The 22,622-nt window shown below is 45.5% G+C and overlaps 1 protein-coding gene across 3 annotated transcripts in view; it reads left to right on the forward strand.

Moving 5' to 3' along the window:
- VWF (von Willebrand factor) overlaps positions 1-22,622 on the forward strand; it is a 162,869-nt gene that overhangs the window by 126,375 nt on the left and 13,872 nt on the right. For 2 of the 3 annotated variants that reach the window (XM_083738706.1, XM_083738707.1), the window contains 4 exons: positions 10,693-10,803; positions 11,548-11,731; positions 14,060-14,100; positions 19,739-19,855. In XM_083738706.1, the coding sequence (XP_083594832.1) occupies positions 10,693-10,803; positions 11,548-11,731; positions 14,060-14,100; positions 19,739-19,855 (453 nt within the window). Of the gene's footprint in view, positions 1-10,692; positions 10,804-11,547; positions 11,732-14,059; positions 14,139-15,452; positions 15,558-16,118; positions 17,154-19,738; positions 19,856-22,622 lie in introns of those variants that run through there. The other variant, XR_014564188.1, reaches the window with a different exon arrangement.

The raw sequence follows: 22,622 nt of genomic DNA on the forward strand, positions 1-22,622 counted from the left end.
ATTTCTCCAATATACTATGGTAAAGTGCCAAAAAAACACATATAAGTGAAAGCAAAATTAAAAATGCACAATATTATAGAAAATTTCTTGCAGAACTTTGTAAACAAGCATGCCTATGTTAGGAGAAATTAGCATTAAAATGCTGGTGGTTTTCATGATTCTCAAACTGATGTGGAAATGTGAAGAAGTGAATTTAAGATTGGAAAAATGAGAAACCAAGAGAAACAGAAAACGGGCAGATTCGCTCATCGCTGAACTTCTTTCCCTTTCCCACTGCAGCTTCTACTGTAAATGGAATGGTTGGCTGATTTGCATACCTAACAATTTATATTTGTTGTTCTTTGGTAACAAAGTAGTTTAGTTTCATTTCATAACTACCGACCGGTGAGCATGACATCGATAGAGGCAAGGTCCTAGAACAGATAATGTGAGCACTTAGAAAAGGATGCTGTGATTACTAAGATACAGCATGGATTTCTCAGAATTAAGTCATCCGCCCATCTTCAAAATTTGCAGTTAGCCGCTTGGTGCTACAAAACCTCAAGTTCAAAATAATCTAACAAAATATAAAAAAACCAAATATATATATAAACAATTTAAAAACCGCTAAAATATTCAGTGTGAAGACTTGTGCAGTACAGTAATAATTTCACTTGCATAGCTGTAAGCATAGCAAACATAAAAAGGCATTCAAAGTTGAACCACACACTTGGCTCTTAATTTCCTGGCTGTCGACACAAACAAGGAAACATGCAACGGGACATAATTTTTCTCGTGTAATAGCAAAAAGCACAAAAGGTCATCAAGAGGTAACTTCTAAAAGTGGATCTGAGGCTTTTAAAACCATATTTGGTATGGTTTGCCTTCCTTCTGCTCCCTGGAGTGAGGCTTCATTGTTCATGGCACACAATGTAGGACACTGAACATATATCGCATGGGGACCTGTGCTAGCTCTGGCGCAACTGGGCGTGGGAACTGTTCCTTCTCAGTCTCCTCTGAACCTAAAACTTTTTCCATGGTTTCATTCCCCTCCAGACCATAATGTAGAAGAAGACCTAGACCTGCACATTCTCTCAGTTGTGTAATAAAACAAATTCATTAATACATCGCAAACCAGTGTTGTATTAAATGTTCCTAGCCAGGTTATAAAATCTGACACCTATTGCTTGACTAATATTAATAAAGCAATTTTAACTCTGGCTTCTGTTGTTTTCTGCGAGGCCGGTTGCCAGTTATAGTTGGTTTCACGCTCCAGATTCCCTGGCTGTGTGTGGGTTGTGGCAGGTAGTAAAAAAGTTAAGAACTGACACCAAGAAAACTCCTTTGCAGACAATCTAGTATGCAGCCAACAGAATTTAATAACAGGCTAGCACTGCACTCTTCTTGTGCACATGAGCAGAGCTGGTAACATGCTTGCTGGATTTTCAAAAACTTGAGGTGCTGCCAAATCTCATTTTAAACTCTCTTTACTTTAAAGAGCAGGTTTGCTGGGGGCACTTTTGCTAGGGAGTCACTTATAAAAAAAGACAAAAAAACATTTCCACAAATGATTATGAGCTATCCACACTCCCTATTGTCAGTTTAAAAACCATTTTCATTCCAATCCCCAAAACAGATTTTTAAACTCCAGGGTGCTTAAAATGCAGCAGGAGAAGTTCTGTGGCGGAAACTCAGAGGGGAAAAAAGTCCAAAAAGTCCAGGTGTGTTCACAGATGGTTCCTGTGTGCTCTTTTGGATCATGGACATTATAACTTTTAGCTGGGAAGTCCAAGGGACAGTGTAAAAATTATTTGTTGCAGGAGGGATGTTTTTCTGCTCTAAACCAAATCCACCATCTACTTCTAAAACATTAAATTCAGAATGTTTCTTTGCTGAGGAGTACTAAAATGTTTTATCTGAGGATTTAAACCTAGATAAGATTTTCAGTTTTTGCTAAAGCCTTTCCTTGCTTTCCTTGCGGGTGGCGCTGAGGGTTAAACCACTGTGCTGCTTGGGCTTGCCGATCAAACGGTTGGCAGTTCGAATCTCTGCAACGGAGTGAACTCCTGTTTTTCGGTCCCTTCTCCTGCCAACCTAGCAGTTCAAAAGTACATCAAAGCGCAAGTAGATAAACAGGTACCGCTCTGGCGGGAAGGTAAATGGTGTTTCCGTGCGCTGCTCTGGTTTCACCAGAAGCGGCTTAGTCATGCTGGCCACATGACCTGGAAAAACTGTCTGCGGACAAACGCCGGCTCCCTCAGCCAGTAAAGCGAGATGAGCGCCACAACCCCAGAGTCGTCCCTGACTGGACCTAATGGTCAGGGGTCCCTTTACCTTTACCTTCCTTGCTTTAATGAAATACAGGGTTGTCTTTTTCAAAGGGGAGATCAAATAATATTTTCTGTATATACCCTCAGCCGGGGGTAGCCAAGATGGCCTCCTCTGGATATTGTTGGGCCTGCAGCTTCGCATCCTGGATCTTTGGACACACTGCTTGGGGTTTATGAGAGTAATAACCCTACACGGCATGGAGGACACCATGTTGATTTCCCCTTCCCTAAGCCATAGGTTCGAATTAGGGCCAACACTTTATAGAATGAAAGCCTTGCCAAAGGACTGATTCAGTAGCTGAGGGCACCTGGGGCAACCCACTCCCACCGCCCCCCTTCCTACGCCCTGGAAGGAGGAGGAAGCAATCTCTGGCTGGTGGTGGCGGCAGGTGATGAAGGAAGAGGCACCAGTGATGGAAGCCACGCTGCTGCCATGTTACTGGTCCCTCCAACATCCTGATGCATGGACCCCCCCCCCCAAATCTATCTCACAAGTTGGCTCTGCACTAATTATATGCTAATTGTGCTGAAGTGTTGATTGTTGGGTATGATGAGCAGTGAATTCAGGGTCAAGCAGTCTTCTGATTCCTTCACAAAATACAAAGGAACAACTCCTAATCTGTGTGGGTTAGCATGTACCTCCATACATTCCAGGCTGGCTTGCATGAAACACTTACTGTGTAGAAGTATTTTCAGAAAAGAACTTCTAGGGCAGGCATAGGCAAACTTGGCCTGCCAGATGTTTTGGGACTACAATTGCCATCATCCCTGACCACTGGTCCTGTTAGCTAGGGATGATGGGAGTTGTAGTCTCAAAACATCTGGAGGGCTGAGTTTGCCTATGCCTGGCTTAGAAGTATACCTGCACATTTTCTTTCATAATTAGAGATTTAGCCCTTGTCCCCTTTTTAAAGGAAGCTCAGAGTCTGGTTCCTCTGCCAGGGGTGCTTTGCACCTGTAGCCATCGGGTTGGTGACCCCATGTTTAAACCAACTTTAGCTTGAGAGGCAAATCAGCCTTCTGTAACACATATCAGGTTGCTAATGCAGCCTTGTGCAATGGACTTTGAGCAAGGAAGCAATGATAGCTTCATTCTCCCTTTCCTTTGTAAAGAGTGCTGTGTTGTGGGCTGGGTGGTCCATAAACCAACAAAGACGCCACATAAATCTTCTCTATCTAGCCTGCTGCTATTGCTAAGTTAGCCACAAGGTGGAGAATTGCCTGCACCAAAATGCCTTCTGGAGATTCGTAAGCATGATTTGTGTGCACATCTTAAAACACAGCAATCATATAAAGTGGGTGACAACTTTGAAACCCTCCATGCAGAAACAAAATAACAAAGCATTTATTTCTTTATATGCTTTCTTGATTCTTTCTTCCTGGAAATTGCATTAATTATATATAACCACTTTTAAAGCAGAATAATTGCCCTATTCCTATTCTGATTTTCAGAAATAAACACTTTAATCATGCACACATAGAATCATATGTAAATTGACAGTCAAATATTTCTCAACCCTTTGGACCAGTGTGTGACATAGGAAAACTAGAATATTTGCTTCACGTGACGCATTATTAGTGTAATAGAGGTTGACCATGAAACCTATGAGTTTAATCACTAATATTTCAGTTTGATAGTTTTATTTGAAGTCACAAACTTCCCCCAGATGTTCAACATGAGTGTAAAAGGACTTACCATTAGATGCACTAAAGATCAAAAGGGCCTTTATTTAAAGGAATGCTAGCATTAAAAAAAAATAGCACATTTAATTTTTAAATAAAATATTTAACAAGTTAAAAAGAAAGGCATTGCCAGCATTGAAGGCATTAATACATGAAATACCAAGTCACCTTATATTTTGAAGACTTAGTATTATTCATTTATCACATTAGAAGTACTCAAAGCAGTTTGCATACATTTGCTTTGTAATCATTATAGCTGTGTAAGATAGGCCAGTTTTATTATCCCATATTATAGAGGGAAAATGGAGACTGAATGGTTGCATTCAGTTGCCTTATAAGAAAGAATGTAGATTCAGACGAAGGTTAGTAGATGTAGAGCTTTATTTTATATCACCTTCCTTTCAAACAGACATACTAGTATTCTTCCTCCCAGATTTCCCCCTTTCCTGCTAATCTGCTATAAGTCTTGGGGTAAATTAGTGTGTGCTTAGCCCATGGACGCAGGTGGGGCTGTGGGTTAAACCACAGAGCCTAGGACTTGCCGATCAGAAGGTTGGCAGTTCGAATCCCCACGACGGAGTGAGCTCCCATTGCTTGGTCCCAGCTCCTGCCAACCTAGCAGTTCGAAAGCACATTAAAGTGCAAGTAGATAACTAGGTACCGCTCCGGCGGGAGGGTAAACAGCGTTTCCGTGCACTCTGGTTTCCGTCACAGTGTCCCGTTGCGCCAGAAGCAGTTTAGTCCTTCTGGCCACGTGGCCTGGAAAGCTGTCTGCGGACAAAGGCTAGCTCCCTCGGCCTGAAAGTGAAATGAGCGCCGCAACCCCAGAGTCACCTTTGACTGGATTTAACCATCCAGGGGTCTTTTACCTTTACCTTTTTACTGCCTAAACGGATGAAACTAGAGGTTAAGCATTTGTTACAGCTTCATTTTGAAGCAAATCAGTTCCATGACAGAGCTCAGAAGACAGGCAATAACTGGACTACATACTTCTCTGGTGTGATTTTTATAAAATGTGAAGAAAATTTCATATTTTAGGGGGGAGGACACAGAAAAGCATGCGAAGATGAATATTTCAATCATAAAACACATCCAAAACACAAAATTTCAGGGGATGTGCATAAACATGTGTGCAATTTAAAAGCAATTGTGTGTGTGTGTTTAATGCTCAGAAAATGAGACAGAACAAATTTACAGTTGAATACAGTGGTACCTCGGGTTACATATGCTTCAGGTTACAGACTCCGCTAACCCAGAAATAGCACCTCAGGTTAAGAACTTGGATGAGAACAGAAATCGTGTTCCGGCGGCGCGGCGGCAGTGGGAGGCCCCGTTAGCTAAAGTGGTGCTTCAGGTTAAGAACAGTTTCAGGTTAAGAACGGACCTCCGGAACAAATTAAGTACTTAACCTGAGGTACCACTGTACATGCAACATTGGCCCACACTGGAAACTGGGTGATGCTTCCAGCTGGCTCCCTCAGCCTGAAAGCGACATGAGCGCCGCAACCCCATAGTCACCTTTGACTGGACTAGGGATCCTTTACCTTTTTCCCAGGAGATAAGATAAAGGCAGGAGCAACAGGAAATACAGGATGGACAGAGGAGCAGGATTACCTTGTCATGGCTGCTGTTTGCTCCATCTCCTCTGCCTGACCCAGAGAGACCTTCCTACACTGTGGGGTTGTCCTTGGACAGATGCATTGCAGCAGATTCCACATCCTTCCTTCAATCTTAGTCTGACCCCAGGTATTTTCATATAAAGACCAGAACCTGTTGTTGTTGTTGCTTAGTCGTTTAGTCGTGTCCAACTCTTCGTGACCCCATGGACCAGAACATGCCAAGCACTTCTGTCTTCCACTGCCTCCCACAGTTTGGTCAAACTCATGTTGGTAGCTTCGAGAACACTATCCAACCATCTCATCCTCTGTTGTCCCCCTCTCCTTGTGCCCTCCATCTTTCCCAACATCAGGGTCTTTTCCAAGGAGTCTTCTCTTCTCATGAGGTAGCCAAAGTATTGGAGCCTCAGCTTCACGATCTGTCCTTCCAGTGAGTACTCAGGGCTGATTTCCTTAAGAATGGAGAGGTTTGATCTTCTTGCAGTCCATGGGACTCTCAAGAGTCTCCTCCAGCACCATAATTCAAAAGCATCAATTCTTTGGCAATCAGCCTTCTTTATGGTCCAGCTCTCACTTCCATACATCACTACTGGAAAAACCATAGCTTTAACTATACGGGCCTTTGTTGGCAAGGTGATGTCTCTACTTTTTAAGATGCTGTCTAGGTTTGTCATTGCTTTTCTCCCAAGAAGCAGGCAATGACATTAAAAAAAGCAATTCAAACAAAGCCATAATAACACTCAAAACACAGATCTGTCCAAAAACCGCCAGGAAAAAGAAAAATAGTTTCAGTAGTTGGCAGTAAGCAACTAGTGAGACTTTGGTAGGCTTCTTTGAGCACATTGTTCCATAATATGAGTATTGTCTCCCAACCCCAACCCCCCAATTCTGGCTTTACAAGTAGAAAGAACATGGTGAAAAGTGCAAGTGTCGTCTTCGGTCTCACTGTTGGATTGTACTTGTTTTGGCAAAGCAAGTCAAAAGAGTTATTGTAACAGAATATGAGCAAGTCTCCCCACAGCTGCTGCTTATTATTACTCCCAAATCACCTGCTCAAACCTAGAAAATTACATAAAACGTGACCTTCTGGGACAAGTATTATTATTATTTCCCCCCACAAGTCTCGTAGATAGCGATCTTCATGCTGTCCATATGACCAACTTAAGGAATATTTATCACAGGAACATCTTGTGTTTTAAATCTTCGTTAAATTTCTAAATCCCAACAGCATAATACAATTGGATAAACAATACAAGGGAAGCAGACATTCCGACGGTGAAAACATCCAGGTTAGCAGAAAGCTGAGGTGACAGAATCACCACAAATTTGACCGTAGCAGATGCAAAGCTTTCTACCACTTTCTGTACATTGTTTTCATGTAATCATTTTGAAAAGGGACTGGAAACTCTCTTAGATTTAATTAATTTATGTTCCTTAGTATCAGAACTATTTAAACGCTTTAGTTTACAATAATTTGTTCATACAGCTTTCGTTTATCATAACCTGTGGATTTGGCACTGTTCTGTCTATTAGATGATGATGATAACGTTTTACTTATTAAATTTGTATACTACCCTCCATCCAAAGGATACAGGGCAGTTTCCAACATAAACATACATAATGAGAACACAAAATACATAATGACCGCTCCCCACTTAAAACGGGGGGGGGGGGGTGCCCTTTGCGTGGACGTGTGCAGCCCCTAGATCTGGAGCGGCCCCAAAACAGCATAGGCTTGGCTTTGCCTCCCCCCAGGTGGGATACCTGGAGGTCTCCGCCTACCTCAGTCAGTTGTCCAATCCCACCTGGGGGAAGCGTTGCCAAGGAGACCAGGCCAGGTAGGGGAGGGATTACCTGCCCACACAATAGAGGGAGGATCTTACCTGGGAATCCTCACTTGGCTCTAGAGCTTCTCCCACCCTACCCATCCTCAGTTAATGTCTTATTTTGCAGGTTAACTTTTCTTCACAGGTTTTGCAGGTTAATTTTCTTCACAGGTATGTGCGCGCTGCTACGTTAAGGTCGCTGTTAAAGGGCCGGAAAGGAATTTCCCTGCATTGGCAGGTTTCACCTTTCCCGTAGCAAAACGTCACAACTTTGGTGGTATCAGGCCTTGGGCGGAATCCTTTTGTCCATCTTCCTCTTTGCGGCGGCGATACCAGGGTTCCCCGTTAAAGGGGTTTCTGAAGGGAGGCTTTGACCGTACGCCGAAAGGTTGTCATTGCTCTCCCCTGCGGCGGCGGCGTAACGGGGGCGGCTATCTCTGCTTGAACATATGTTCTCCAGAGCCGGTGCATCCCCCCACGCACACACTGGATAACCCCGATGCTCCCTAGGTCCCCGGCTGGGGACTGGGGAGGAAGAACGCCCAATGCCTGAGCCAAGGTCTACCCACATTTGAAATTTAATAAAGTTGTGGCCAATTTAATCCCAGAGCACGTTGTCTTGAGTCGTTATTCCACATGACGGGGGGACCGCGCGGGATCTGGGGACTCCGCCTGTCCACGCAATAAAAAACACAAACTAATAACTCCCTCCCACAAACACAGTTAAAAGGCCACAGATTAAAAGGTCAAAGGTCTGGTTAGAGAGGAAAGTTTTTGCCTGGCACTTAAAGATATGTAATGACGCTGTCTTGGAAGAGCATTCCACAGCTGGGGAGCCATTGCAGAAAAGGCCTTGTTCTCGTGTTGTCACTCTATGGATCAATGGATCAGATGATGATTGCAGGGTCTGGGTTGGTTCATAAGGGGAGAGGTGATCCTTGAGGTAGATCATATGAAGATAATATAAAGAATGAATGGTTAATAAGAATGTGGCATGTAGCAGGATATGGCAAACACAGTGAAACCAAGATATAGAATAGGTACCTAGAAGTAAGGTAAAGGTAAAGGGACCCCTGACCATTAGGTCCAGTCGTGACCGACTCTGGGGTTGCGATGCTCATCTCGCTTTATTGGCCGAGGGAGCCGGGGTACAGCTTCCAGGTCATGTGGCCTGCATGACTAAGCCGCTTCTGGCGAACCAGAGCAGCGCACGGAAATGCCATTTTCCTTCCCGCCGAAGTGGTACCTATTTATCTGCTTGCACTTTTTGACATGCTTTCGAACTGCTAGGTGGGCAGGAGCAGGGACCGAGCAACGGAAGCTCACCCCGTCGTGGGGATTTGAACCGCTGACCTTCTGATCAGCAAGTCCTAGGCTCTGTGGTTTAACCCACAGCGCCACCTGGGTTAAAAATCTGGATGGCTCTGGGAAAATGGCTGAATATGTATATAGCAAGTTATTTCAATTTAGATGTACTTACTGAGGTTTCAGAAGAGCCTTATCCGGGGTGATTGGAGGGTCAGCTCACTGCTCTGGTTGCTTCCTTTGCAAGAGGTATTAGGTTCTCCATCAGGGGTCAGCAAACTTTTTCAGCAGGGGGCCGGTCCACTGTCCCTCAGGCCATGTGGTGGTCCAGAATCTATTTTGAAAAAATAATATTGAGCGAATTCCTATGCCCCGGAAATAACCCAGAGATGCATTTTAAATAAAAGCACACATTCTACTCGTGTAAAAATACCAGGCAGGCCCCACAAATAACCCAGAGATGCATTTTAAATAAAAGCACACATTCTACTTGTGTAAAAATACCAGGCAGGCCCCACAAATAACCCAGAGATGCATTGTAAATAAAAGGACACATTCTTTTCATGTAAAACCATGCTGATTCCTGGACCGTCCACAGGCCGGATTTAGGACGCGATTGGGCCAGATCCGGCCCCCAGGCCTTAGTCTGCCTGCCCATGCTCTACGTCGTCACTTCTGGGGGATGGGATCTGCTGGAGGGGACCTGCAGCTGGGGGAGAGGGGAGACAGACATGGAAGGAGAAGAAGAAGAAGAGTTTGGATTTGATATCCCGCCTTTCACTCCCTTTAAGGAGTCTCAAAGCGGCTAACAATCTCCTTTCCCTTCCTCCCCCACAACAAACTCTGTGAGGTGAGTGGGGCTGAGAGACTTCAAAGAAATGTGACTGGCCCAAGGTCACCCAGCAGCTGCATGTGGAGGAGCGGGGAATCGAACCAGGTTCACCAGATTATGAGACTACTGCTCTTAACCACTACACCACACTGGAGGGGGAGAAAGGGGAGGCACATTAGTATGGACATGCCAGATCCTACTCTTGCCTAGGTGCATACACAACCACTCCGTCAGGTACAGCTGTCAAGGCAGAATGGGAGAAAGGATCTGCTCACAGGCATAGCTTAAATAAAAAACACAGCTTAAATAAAAAAAATATGCTTGCCCAATGGTTAACTAGGGTTAGTCATCTCTCTAGTTGCATGTGTAGTTAATGTTTGAGGGCAATCTGTAATTGACAATTCCTTCCCCCCGCCCCAGAAAGGAAATAAACTACCGTATTTTTCGTCCCATAGGACGCTCCGTCCCATAGGACGCACCTACTTTTTTGGGGGGGAAATAAAGGGAAAAAAAATTTTCCTTTATTTTCCCCCCCAACACCAGGTCGGGGAACAGTGGGATGGCGGTGCTGCGCCTCCCCGCTGTCCCCCGAGCTTGTGGGGCTGGCCCATGTCTGCCTGGCGCGAGGGGCGCGAGGGGAGATCCCCGGGTACGCAAGGCTTGCGGACACCAGCGCGGAGCACGGGGGGCCTCCGAAGGGTGCCCCGTGCTCCGCGCTGCCGCCCGCAAGCCTTTGGCTCCCGGGGGAGATCCCCGGGTACGAAAGGCTTGTGGACACCTGCGTGGAGCACAGGGCGTCCTCTGGAGGGCGCCCCGTGCTCCGCGCTGCAGGGTGCCGCCCGCAAGCCTTGCGCGCCTGTGGGAACTCCCTCCAGGCGTGCAAGGCTTGCGGATAGCTTCCTGGAGCCTGGAGAGCGAGAGACGTCGGTGCGCACCGACGCCTCTCGCTCTCCAGGCTTCAGCGAAAGCCTGCATTCGCCCCATAGGACGCACACACATTTCCCCTTCATTTTTGGAGGGGAAAAAGTGCATCTTATAGGGCGAAAAATACGGTAATTTCTAAGTCATCTTTGTTTATATTGTACAATCAGAATGTCTTTTATTCCATTCCCACCCCCCAGGGATATAAGTATGTGAACAAGGAAGGAGCGTGTTGTGGGAAATGTCTGAAGACGATGTGCGACGAGGTATCACACTGGTCTCCGGGAGATGAAGATGTCCACTGGCATGAGGTCAGTCTGTCGGTTGGACCGTGGAAAGGGCATGGCTGACGTCTTCCCCCACTTATATATCACCATAATTAGACCTCGTCCGAGAGTACACCAACTAAAGGATAGTGGCTGTTGGGTGTCTAATCTGTTGGGATAGCCCCATAAAGTCCTGCACTGATCCTGACAAGGCCTGAAAGCCTTGGGCACCTCAGCACTAGGTCTCAGCTGGCGAGTGCCATAGGGGGTTATATATTCAACACCAGATATAAACACAATTGGGACCCCTAAAAAGTGAAAAACATGGTGGTGGCACCCCATTGAGAAGCCACATAGGGCATAATTGAGAAGCTAACCCTATTTCTGCCTTTGCCCGGCCAGGTTTTGGTGATATAAGGCAGATTAACGCTATCAAGTGTCATCATCTTGATAGCATCCTTGGCAGCTGTTTTCTAATGACTGCTTGACATTTAGCAACAGCAAGGCCTAAGGCAGGCATAGGCAAACTTGGACCTCCAGATGTTTGGGGACTACAACTCCCATCATCCCTGACCACTAGTCCTGTTAGCTAGGGATGATGGGAGTTGTAGTCCCAAAACATCTGGAGGGCCGAGTTTTCCTATGCCTGGCCTAAGGGCTGGCTGACACGGTCGCCAGAATTTGCTTGGATGGGAGAAGGCAAGTGCCTTGACATATTTCTCCCTCCACTTCAAAAGAGGAAGGCAGTCTTCATTCCACAGAAGTCCTTTTCCTGTGTTTCATTTACAGGTTGGCTCCGAGTGGCCTTCCCCCTCAGATCCATGCATCGTCAGAGAATGTGTCCGGGTGAACGAGGAGGTGTTTATTCAGACAAAGAACGTCTCGTGTGCTCAGGCACAGCAACCCAGTTGCCCATTCGGAACCGAACTGCGCTGTAGCCGAACAACTGGCTGCTGTCCTACATGCCACTGTGGTACGGAATGGTCTGTCACACAAAAAAGGGGTCGCCAGTTTTTTGTGTGTTTCTTATGAGGAAAAGTGGTCCGAAAAGTTAAGCATTTGGCTTGGTTTGTACGACTTGGGCTACAAACTCAACAGTTCGCTTTCTGTTTTGTTTTTGTGTGACATCAAGAACATACTGATGCCAGTATTTATGCTTTTTTTCCCTCTCTAGATCACTCACTTTCCCACTTTTCTCCTCAGGCCCCACTCACTTTTGCTTTTTTTTATTTTTTATTTTTGCACTTTTCTTTTCAGACACACAATTGCCTTGTGGAATTCATTGCCCCAGGATGTTTTTTCTTGGAGGAGAAGACGACTGACTAAGCACTTTACGGCACCATTTTGTTGCCTAACAGTTTTGGAAGCAGAAGCAGGCTGCGCAAAATAATATAGCAGTTTCTGCTTCCTTGGGAAATCAGTGGTCCATTTTAGAATCCTCAATGTGGCCTGTTCCATTATGAGGTGGTCTGAGGGCTTTGTGCTGCCTCTGCTTCTTCATTCCCCTTTAAAATGGTATACTACTTTTAAAGAACTGTTGAGAAATGGTAATAACCAGCTAAATAAAAACTGGATACCCACAGCCTGAGCAGCTAGTGCCTGGGACTCCTGGCCACAAGCACTTTCTTTTCTTTTTCTTTTAAAATAATTTTTATTCATTTTTAAGCATATTAAATATCGTACATACCACAAAATTTCACATCTTATACAATCTTTTTGGACTTCCATCCGCACCTCTGATGACCCCCCCCCCCATTTTTATCATTTTTTTCTGCATTTCTTAAATTCATATTGCCTTTAATTATCTTAACTAACATCTTCCTTTTTCTCCAATTATGCAATAATTCAGATTATTCACCTCACAAAACTTCTTGCGAACCTACAAATGTAATCTGATCATCACAATTACTTTTCAAATAGTCCGTAAATTTACACCAATCTTCTGTGAATCTCTGGTCCTGCTGGTTTCGAATTCTTCCTTGTCTAATTCTGCATAGTCCATCAATTTCATCTTCCAATCTTCTTTCGTCGGTAATTCTTCTTGCTTCCATTTTTGTGCCAACAATATTCTGCTGCCGTCATTGCATATAAAAACAGCTTACAATCTTTTCTATTTATATCATCTCCTACAATGCCAAGTAGAAATGCTTCTGGTTTCTTAATAAATGTATATTTCAACATTTTTTTCATCTCATTATATATCATTTCCCATCAGTTTTTAACCTTTTTACATTTCCACCACATATGATAAAATGTTCCTTCCTTGCCACCAGCACTTTCAACACAGATAGAGCAAATCTCAGGGAGCGATAGGACTTGATGTTCCATTGCTCCCAGAGGCAATCATACAGAACAAATGTGTTTCTTGCCCCATGTATAGCACAATGCAGTAATCTACCCATGAGGTTACCAGCCCCCAGATAGCCCGATGGGGTGGAGCTGGGGCATCCGCCAAAGCTGGCGGGAGGCACCCTATGTCATGGGAGCGATCTGTGCCACCAATGGATCCAGGAGTATCCCCAGCTATGAACCTGATCCTTCAGGGGCAGTGTGGCCCCATCTAGTCCATCACTGCAATTAAGAATGGTCATAGACAGAAGTGCTTCTCCTGATGAACAGGAGAAATAGGGCTGCATGCCGTCTGCATATGGGTGACAGTGCACTCCAGATGACACCATGGAAATGCAGAATTTGTTGTTGTTGTTTAGTCGTTTAGTCATGTCCAGAGCACGCCAGGCATGCCTGTCTTCCACTGCCTCCCACAGTTTGGTCAAACTCATGCTGGTCGCTTCAAGAACACTGTCCAACCATCTTGTCCTCTGTCATCCCCTTCTCCTTATGCCCTCAATCTTTCCCAACATCAGGGTCTTTTCCAATGAGTCTTCTCTTCTCATGAGGTGGCCAAAGTATTGGAGTCTCAGCTTCACGATCTGTCCTTCCAGTGAGCACTCAGGGCTGATTTCCTTCAGAATGAAGAGGTTTGATCTTCTTGCAGTCCATGGGACTCTCAAGAGTCTCCTCCAGCACCATAATCCAAAAGCATCAATTCTTCGGCGATCAGCCTTTTTTATGGTCCAGCTCTCACTTCCATACATCACTGCTGGGAAAACCATAGCTTTAACTATACGGACCTTTGTTGGCAAGGTGATGTCTCTGCTGTTTAAGATGCTGTCTAGGTTTGTCATTGCTTTCCTCTCAAGAAGCAGGCATCTTTTAATTTTATGGCTGCATATAGATTATTATAATCCCTGTGGTTGCTTTGAAGGTACTCATGCTAATGGACACCCATTTTCTCTTGTAGAACCTGTAAGCGGCTGTGTTTTGAATGGCACCGTTCTTGCGGTAAGATAATAGCTAATCAACTTTTGAAATGATCTTCAGTTTGGGAGTTAAGAGATCTCTGTTTTGAAAATTTTCTCATTTCTCTCCGTCAGTTTTAAACCTTTAACCACAAATCTTAGGCTTAGTTCTCACCAAGGTGGTAACCCTGAACATCAGATCTCTGAAGAATGAATTTTGTCGGTGTGAAACATTTCTTTGGCACAGAAAACTATATGTCAGGGTTAAGGACCTAGGAAACATACTGGGTCAGGCTATCTAGGTCAATGCAATCTACACAACAGGAACCACCAGTGGGTCCCATCCTGTTTTCAGGTGAACATCAGAACTGCAGCCCGTTCCTTGGTTTTGGAGTAGCTTTTTGTTGGACAGACACTGGTAGCAGTAGCTCCACACATGTGCTGTTCCTAGGTGTGTATAAGAACAGGAGTGGGCTGGAGGGTGAAGAGAAAGGATGGATGGACCCAAAAGGAATGGCCAGACTGAGGAGGAGGTGAAGGCCCCGTTCGGGCTCCGGGGAGGGTCTCATCACAAGCCAGAGGTGCAGTAGGTCTTTGTTGAGGCTGCTTAGCCTCCCCGCCAAAGAGCTGACACGTGGGGTAGCACAGCAGCAGCCTCATTCCCACGCATCAGCTGTTGCACCTCTGACACATGAGGAGACCCTCCCTAACATCATCTTTGGGCTCTCTTTCTGACCCACAGTGCTCCCCACTTATGTGTGTTTCATTCATGGGCACAGGGGCCTGGAACATAACCCCTGTGTAAGTGGAGAGTCGCCTGTATAGGTTTATGGTATAAATGAGCCTCATAGTTCTTCTCCCTCTACATTCCCTTGATCTGAGCCATCAACCAGTTTTTTTGAGTACATTCAGCCTGGAGGTGCTTTACTTCCATGCTCTATATTTTCTCGCTCTTTTAAAAATTATTGAAGTAAGTAAAACAAAGCAATACAATAACAATAACAGAAGTATAATTACCCCCCCCCAAAAAAAAAGCAGTACAGCATATCTGGAAAAGACTTAAATCAGGTAAGCAGAGTTCAGTTAAGACAGTGGAGAAGGGAGTCTTGTATGTCTGCGTTTGGCAACACGTGATTTATGCATTATTTTCCCAGCTAGTACTAAACTCCACATATTTTTATACCGATTTTTATCACAAGTCCATTTGAGGGGTTTTGATTGGGGGGGGGGATTCTCTACTTATAACTTGTCTTACTACTTTATTAATTAAATGTTTACACTGCTTCTTGCTTCTTACAATTTCAGTAATATACAAAAGCTCTACTTAACAATAGGTTGCTTGAATCACTGACGTAAAGAATTGTAGAGCTGGGATGGACCCTGAGGGTCATCTAGTCCAACCCCCTGCAAGGCAGGAATCTCAAAGTTTACATGACAGATAATCAAGATAACCTCTGCTTCGAAAACCTCCAAGGAAAGAGAGTCCACCACTTCCTGAGGGCAGCGGCGTAGCGTGGGTTGTCAGCACCCGGGGCAAGGGAAGTAATTTGCACCCCCTAACGTGGGGCAAGGCAAGTAATTTGCGCCCCTAACTGCTGCCGCTGCCAGCTTCTTCTTGCTGCTGTCTGGGCTGGGGTATTTACGGTAAGGTAGCCACGGCGGTGGCGGCGGGTCCGTGTCAGGTGATCTGAGGCGAGTTGCCGCTGGCACTGCCGCCCAAACGACGCCGCTTGCCCGGAGGAGGAGGGCAGAGAGGCGAGGAAAATGCAACATGGCCCAGCAGCTGCAGCGGCGACGGCGGGGCTGTGAGGAGGGGCTGCCTCGTGCACCCTCCGTGGCCCTGACGCGCGGGGACTGCGGCGAGCGCTGAGAGCCGCTGCCTGCCGGACGCCTTCAGCCCGGACGCGCGCACAGCTCATCGGTTCCGCGAGAAATGGGGCTCTGCTACAGCCTGCGCCCGAGGCTCTTCGGCGACTCCGGAGGTGGCGAGCGACCCCCCCAGATGTTGCGCCCGGTACGGCCGGCCCCCCCTGCACCCCCCACGCTATGCCACTGCCTGAGGGAGTCTTTTCCACTATCAGACAACTCTTCTTGTCAGAAAGTTCTTTCTGATGTTCGGCCAGAATCTCCTTCCTAGGAAGTTGAAGCCATTGGTTTGAGTCCTACCCTCCAGAGCAGGAGAAAATAAGCTTGCTCTATCTTACGTGGGACAGTCCTTTACAAAACTAAAGATGGCTATCATATTTCCTCTTATCCAGGCTAAACATACCGAACCCTCTCCATTGTTCCTCTGTTTCCAGACCCTTGATCATTTTACTCACACCAGAAGTGGAACCGTAAATTGGAGAGTTTTTCATACAGTTATTCCCTTTGATTGACCAGGGAATAAACTCTCATCTCCTCTTCTGGGTTGTCTCCTTCTTCTCTGGCTTTCTAAGGACTTGAGTGACATGTCCCCGCTTGATTTCGCTACCCCTATTACCATGAAAGGGATGCAGGTGGCGCTGTGGGTTAAACCACAGAGCCTAGGGCTTGCCGATCAGAAGGTCGGCGGTTCGAATCCCTGTGACGGGGTGAGCTCCCGTTGCTCAGTCCCAGCTCCTGCCAACCTAGCAGGTCGAAAGCACATCAAAATGCAAGTAGATAAATAGGTACCACTCCAGCAGGAAGGTAAACGGCGTTTCCGTGCGCTGCTCTGGTTCACCAGAAGCGGCTTTGTCATGCTGGCCACATGACCCGGAAGCTGTACGCCGGCTCCCTCGGCCAATAAAGCAAGATGAGCGCCACAACCCCAGAGTCGGTCACGACTGGACCTAATGGTCAGGGGTCCCTTTACCTTTTTATTACTATGAAAAGGAACTGAGACCAAGGGACTTTCCTTGCAACATTTGCATTTTCCTCCATGGGGGGAATGCCTGTGGAAAAGGGAAGCTGATTCTGAAAGCAAAAAAAAATCCAAAAGGATTACAGAGAAGATGCCCGAGAAGCAGTTTGGTTGTTCAAAAGGTGCTTCATTATGTTTCAATCCAACCTGGAGCCCCAGCAGCAGTTTTTAAGTAAGAATACAATTGCCCACAAATCTAATTAGGGCATCCAAAGCTTTGCCCTGAGAGCCAGAGAGGGAATCAGAGAAAGGCAAATTAGGATAGGATAGAGAAAGACAGGAAAAGGAAGCGGGGCGGGGGGGGGGGGATAGAGAGAGAGAGAGAGAATGCTAGGAAAACATTTTAAAAATATTTCTTATTAGCTCTAAGGCCCAGTATTAGTCCTTCATTATTATAACTGCTTCAGGGGCATTTATCTGTTTATAGTGCAATTCCATGAAAGTCCAATCAGAAGAAATTCTACTGAATTCATGGCAATGTATTCCTAGATAAAGCAGTATAGGATTGCAGCTAAAAGTTGTGTCCTGTCTTCGTTCCCCAGTTGGAATGTCCAGGACAAAAGTGCAAAAAACTAAAACTTTACAAAACTAGAAAAAAACAATCAGCGGTTTAAAGTATGTGTGTGTGTTAATTAAAAGTTTTTTTCTTTGTAGAACACCCTTCCTCGTTCAGTTCAACCCATCAGTGTTTCTTTAGTACACCCACCCAGCTTTCCTCCAGGGTTTCTGTTTTCCCATGAAAAAAACCAAGAAACTCCAAATGCATAATCTGTGATTTGTAATATTTAGACATTCTCCTGAGAGTTTGGCCTTCATCCAATAAAGTACTGCTGGAAGTAACATGGAAGCAGGACTTGGTATCTCACACACTTACATTTCCCAGACTTGAAAAATGTATTTTTAACCACCCTTGAAGTACATATTTCACTTTCCATTAAAGGAAAATCCCCTCTCTTCTTTCCTCACCTCTCCCTACTGGCCCCCATTAACAACGTTCAGAGTCCTCTGTTGCCATTATATCACTGGAGCCATTTGTTTTTGCCTTAATCCCTTTACATTTCCACCTCGTATCTAGTTACCAGCTTTATTCTCCCATAGTTTGGTTTAACTGCGTTCATTCTGAATTGCTTTAAACTTCCAACCAGGTGGCTTGACTTACCAAATGGAATCGCCTTGCAACAGTCATCTGGTTTCCCAGGCTTTTATTGAGCAGAGTGATTAAGGAAGACCCGGGTGCTCTTTGCCTTGATACTGACTTTTACGGCTTGCATTGGCCAGTAGTGTGCTAGCAGATGTTGTAGGATTCTCATGCAGCATTTCATAGGTGTATTTCGCAAACTTAAATAATAATAATAATAATAATAATATGCATTTGCCAGCTCCCAGTAATCTCCTTGTTAATGGGGCATTTCTGTCCAGGATCCTGCCAATCTAGCAGTTTGAAAGCACGTCGAAGCGCAAGTAGATAAATAGGTACCGCTCCGGCAGGAAGGTAAACGGCATTTCCGTGCGCTGCTCTGGTTCGCCAGAAGCAGCTTGGTCATGCTGGCCACATGACCCAGAAGCTGTCTGCGGACAAACGCCGGCTCCCTCGGCCAGTAAAGTGAGATGAGTGCTGCAACCCCAGAGTCGGCCACGACTGGACATAACGGCCAGGAGTACCTTTACCTTTTACCGTCCAGGAATAATCCCTGAAGAAATTCTATAATAATTTTATCGGGGTGGCAGCTTTCCCCCAAACATGGGATATTAGTGGGTTTTTAATTTTGCCTTGCTGCTAGGTTACAGCGTAGAAACTTCTTTTTTTTCTAAATAAATGATTCAAGCTAAAAGAATGGAGAACCATTGGATTCAATTCTGTGAATATAATTCCCAGCGACCCTAGGATATAGTAATTTTAGATTTTCTGTGGCAACTTTAGCCAATGCAAAAATTAAATTCTCCTACTTCATGTAGGAATCTAATAAATCAGTCCTGTGTATGTGACCCTGTCTTAAACATAGGGCTGTGAATTCAGATGAAGGCGATCAGGATAATCTGGAGCCTAATATAGGTTTGTCTGGTAATAATTGGCATATTGTTTCCTTGAGTGTGCGTCCTTTGTTGCATTTATTGTCAACTAATGGATTGTAATGTGGGACGCGGGTGGCGCTGTGGCTTAAACCACAGAGCCTAGGACTTGCCGACCAGAAGGTCGGCAGTTCGAATCCCTGTGACGGGGTGAGCTCCTGTTGCTCGGTCCCTACTCCTGCCAACCTAGCAGTTCAAAAGCACGTCAAAGTGCAAGTAGATAAATAAGTACCACTCCGGCGGGAAGGTAAACGGCATTTCCGTGTGCTGCTCTGGTTCGCCAGAAGTGGCTCAGTGTTGCTGGCCACATGTCCTGGAAGCTGTATGCTGGCTCCCTCGGCCAATAAAGCGAGATGAGCGCGCAACCCCAGAGTCAGCCACGACTGGACCTAATGGTCAGGGTCCCTTTATCCTTTACCTAATGGATTGTAACCACAGCTGGAGAAAGGGGAAGGAGTTCATGCCAGAATGGGAGCTGAATGGAAAGGCAGAAGGACATTTTCTTGATAGTTCATTTCCAATAGATTGCCTGGACACCTTAATATTATTATCATTTTTGCTTGAACTATTAGCAAAGTAGAAGTCTTCATATTTGGGGGGGGAAATTATGTTTAGAGGCTGAACGGTTTTATTATTATTATTAATCTGGTTAAGAATGGTCCATTCTTCATGTTTCTGATGAGAAAGCATGATCAGTTGAAACTGCAGTTTTGTTCTCATCTTTCAGCCTGGGAAACGTGTGCTGTTGGATCAATGCACCAGCTGTCAGTGCAGTCTACAGAGGGGACTGTTTTTGAAATATAAATTGACATGTGGAAAAATCACCTGTGAACCTTGCCCCAAGGTAAGAGAGTGTGTTATGGCCCTGCTGATATTGAAGGTCTAGGATATATTCCAAGCTACAGTACTTTATTCTCACACCTCTGTTAAAAGACGCACACTCACAGTAGCAAACTCTACCAAAGTTCATGGAAATGAGCAGCATACGTTTTGTGCCACAGGAGTTGGCTGGACCATATAAATTAACTACATCCTTTTTCTTACAGTATCACTGATTTCCATACTACTTTGAGGGTTTTTAAAAATAACAATCAGTGGTATACAACTTTTACAAAATAAGTAAATAAATACTTGAACCCGAAGGCCCTTTAAGCCTTACCATAAAGAAAAGTAGGAGTTAAAGCACACGGCCACAATTCTTACCTAAATTTTCGATGTTCCCTCACTCCGGTTGGCTCAGAATGGAATATTGTTACATGTTTAGTGTGAGCCTTATTTTTTATTGAACTTGGTTAGAGTTGCATTTTGCATATTTCCACATGCAATTAGGTAAAGGATCTGTTTAAAATCGCTTAAGAAAACATTTCTAAATACCTGAAATTACTGTTTTCATAGTGGATGCATCCCAAACTGGCAGGGACTTTAGGTTGGAGCATGTATGGCTCAGAACCTTGCTGAAATTCTCCCGCTAACTTACCAGTTCATACAACACAGCTTATACTGGTAGAAACTTCATGTGTGTGTGCAGCAGCAGCAGCCAAGGTTTCTAGGGACCCCTATATTTCTCAAGAGTTCCTGGATGGACTGGACACTTTAAGTCTTTACATGCTAGAAATACAGCCATTATTTCAAAAAAAAATTGTAATATTTCTTATGTAGGCCCTTTGCCATCCAGATTTGCTCATTTAGTTTTTGTGTGAAGGCAGAACCCCTTCAGCGTCATTCCGTATAGATTTCCTATTCTGTGCCCAGTTCTGTTCCCACAAGACTTGCTTCGGAGATGAAGGGAGGTCTTAACATTCACTTCATCCCTGAAAGCAGCTGTTGAAAAGAGGGATTAGACTCCAGGGAAGCTTCCTCATCAAATGATGAAATCATTGAGAGGGGACAGGAAGAGGGGGGAAGGAATAAAAATAGACCTTTGCCAATCTCCCCCAAAGCAACATTGCACGCAGTATTTATGTACGTGTTGTTATAAATGACGACAAATGTGTGACTTCTAAGGACAGACTCTCAGGTTATTGTTGCAGAACAGTTGCGCTTCGAGATCCCCCAGCCATCCCCAAAAATGAAGACACAATTAACACGGGATTTTAGTTTGGGCAAAATTTTGGCCACAACTTTATTGAATACAGAATGGGAGTGGTATTGGCTTAGGCATTGGAATCATCCAAACTATATCAGATTCCCACCCACATCACGGGGAATCTGATAAAAGGGTGAAACACAACCAGAGGGAGCCCCCATGGGGTCCTGGTATGGCCCAGCCCCTACCGCGGGGTTTCGGACAAGACCCAGGCCAACCCCTGATTCCTTTAACAGAATACCCTTGAGCTTGGAGTGGCAGGTGATGACCGCACCTCTCCGCCCCACACATTGCTGATCCAATGCCTAACCGCCAAACCTTACAAAGTTGTGACGATTGCTATGTGGTAGACGAAAACCAAATGGCTCTGCCAATCTGCCAGATGGAAAAATTCCTACCAGGCCCCCATTGCAAAACAGGCGACCAACAATGTCCATAGCAAGGCCAGATAAAGGGGTGGGCAGGCGGGGGATCCGCTGCGCGAAGGCAAAGAGGTCCAGCAAACATCACGCAGGGCTTAAATAATGTTTTGCGGCCACCCCCCAAGCCAAGCAATTGGCTTTAGGGACCAAGTGACCGCGAAATGACCAACCAGAGTGGAGCAGAGCATAGCGCTGCCCACACCAGGAGGTAAGAGATACCTGGGGGCCCGAGCGCAATGTGTACCCTCCTTAAAGAGGATCTGATTTGCCAAGCAAAAGTGTTTCAGCAAAGAGTTGCCTCCCACCAATCGTCATCTGTAACCCAGTAACTACATAATCATATGGGGTGTCTCCCTGCAAGGGACATGAGCCACTGGTGTGAGAAAGTGTGTTCTCCATCGTGGAGAGCACGTGTTGCGGTGGGGTCTAACAGGACACCCTCTCTTGGTTACTGGGCGGGACCGTTTGGATGGCCATGACTGTGATTGGGCCAATTTGAGTTGTTGGGGAGATTTTGATGTTACCATTTAGACGGATGGCCTGAAGGTTATATATTCTTGGCACACAGTTTTTTCAGTCTCTTTTGCTGCATGCATCGGATCGCCCTCCCTCCCTAATTTAGGGCTGTTGTGCTTGACCTTGCTATGCCTGTCATGGGGTCGTCTGCTTTGGAGCGGGGGCCTGGCAGGAATTTTGTCCATTTGGCAGATTGGCTGGGGCCATTTGGTTTTTGCCTACTGTGTAGCAAATCGTCACAACTTGTAAGGTTGTGTTTAGGCATTGGTTAAAAAATTATTGGTTGAGGGGATGTGGTTGGCTGTGCCTGCCCCTCCAATGCTGCTGCGAAAAGGGAATTCCGTTAAAGGAATCCAGGGGCTTGCCATTCTTTCATCCGTACCCCTGAAGGGGCTTAGGGCCGTGCAAGCCCCAGGGAGCGTGACGGGGGGTGAGGGTCTGGTGCCCAGCCCCATTTCTCCCCAATATTGTTTTCCCTTGGTGGCTTTCACTGGAATCCGGAAGTCAGTTCTGTCCCTGGGCGTGGGGACAGATAGTCATAACCAATGCGTAAGCAACCACTCACATTTTAATAAAGTTGTGGCCAA

This window comes from Podarcis gaigeae (assembly GCF_964106915.1).
Source record: "Podarcis gaigeae genome assembly, chromosome: 5".
NCBI classification, from domain to species: domain Eukaryota; kingdom Metazoa; phylum Chordata; class Lepidosauria; order Squamata; family Lacertidae; genus Podarcis; species Podarcis gaigeae.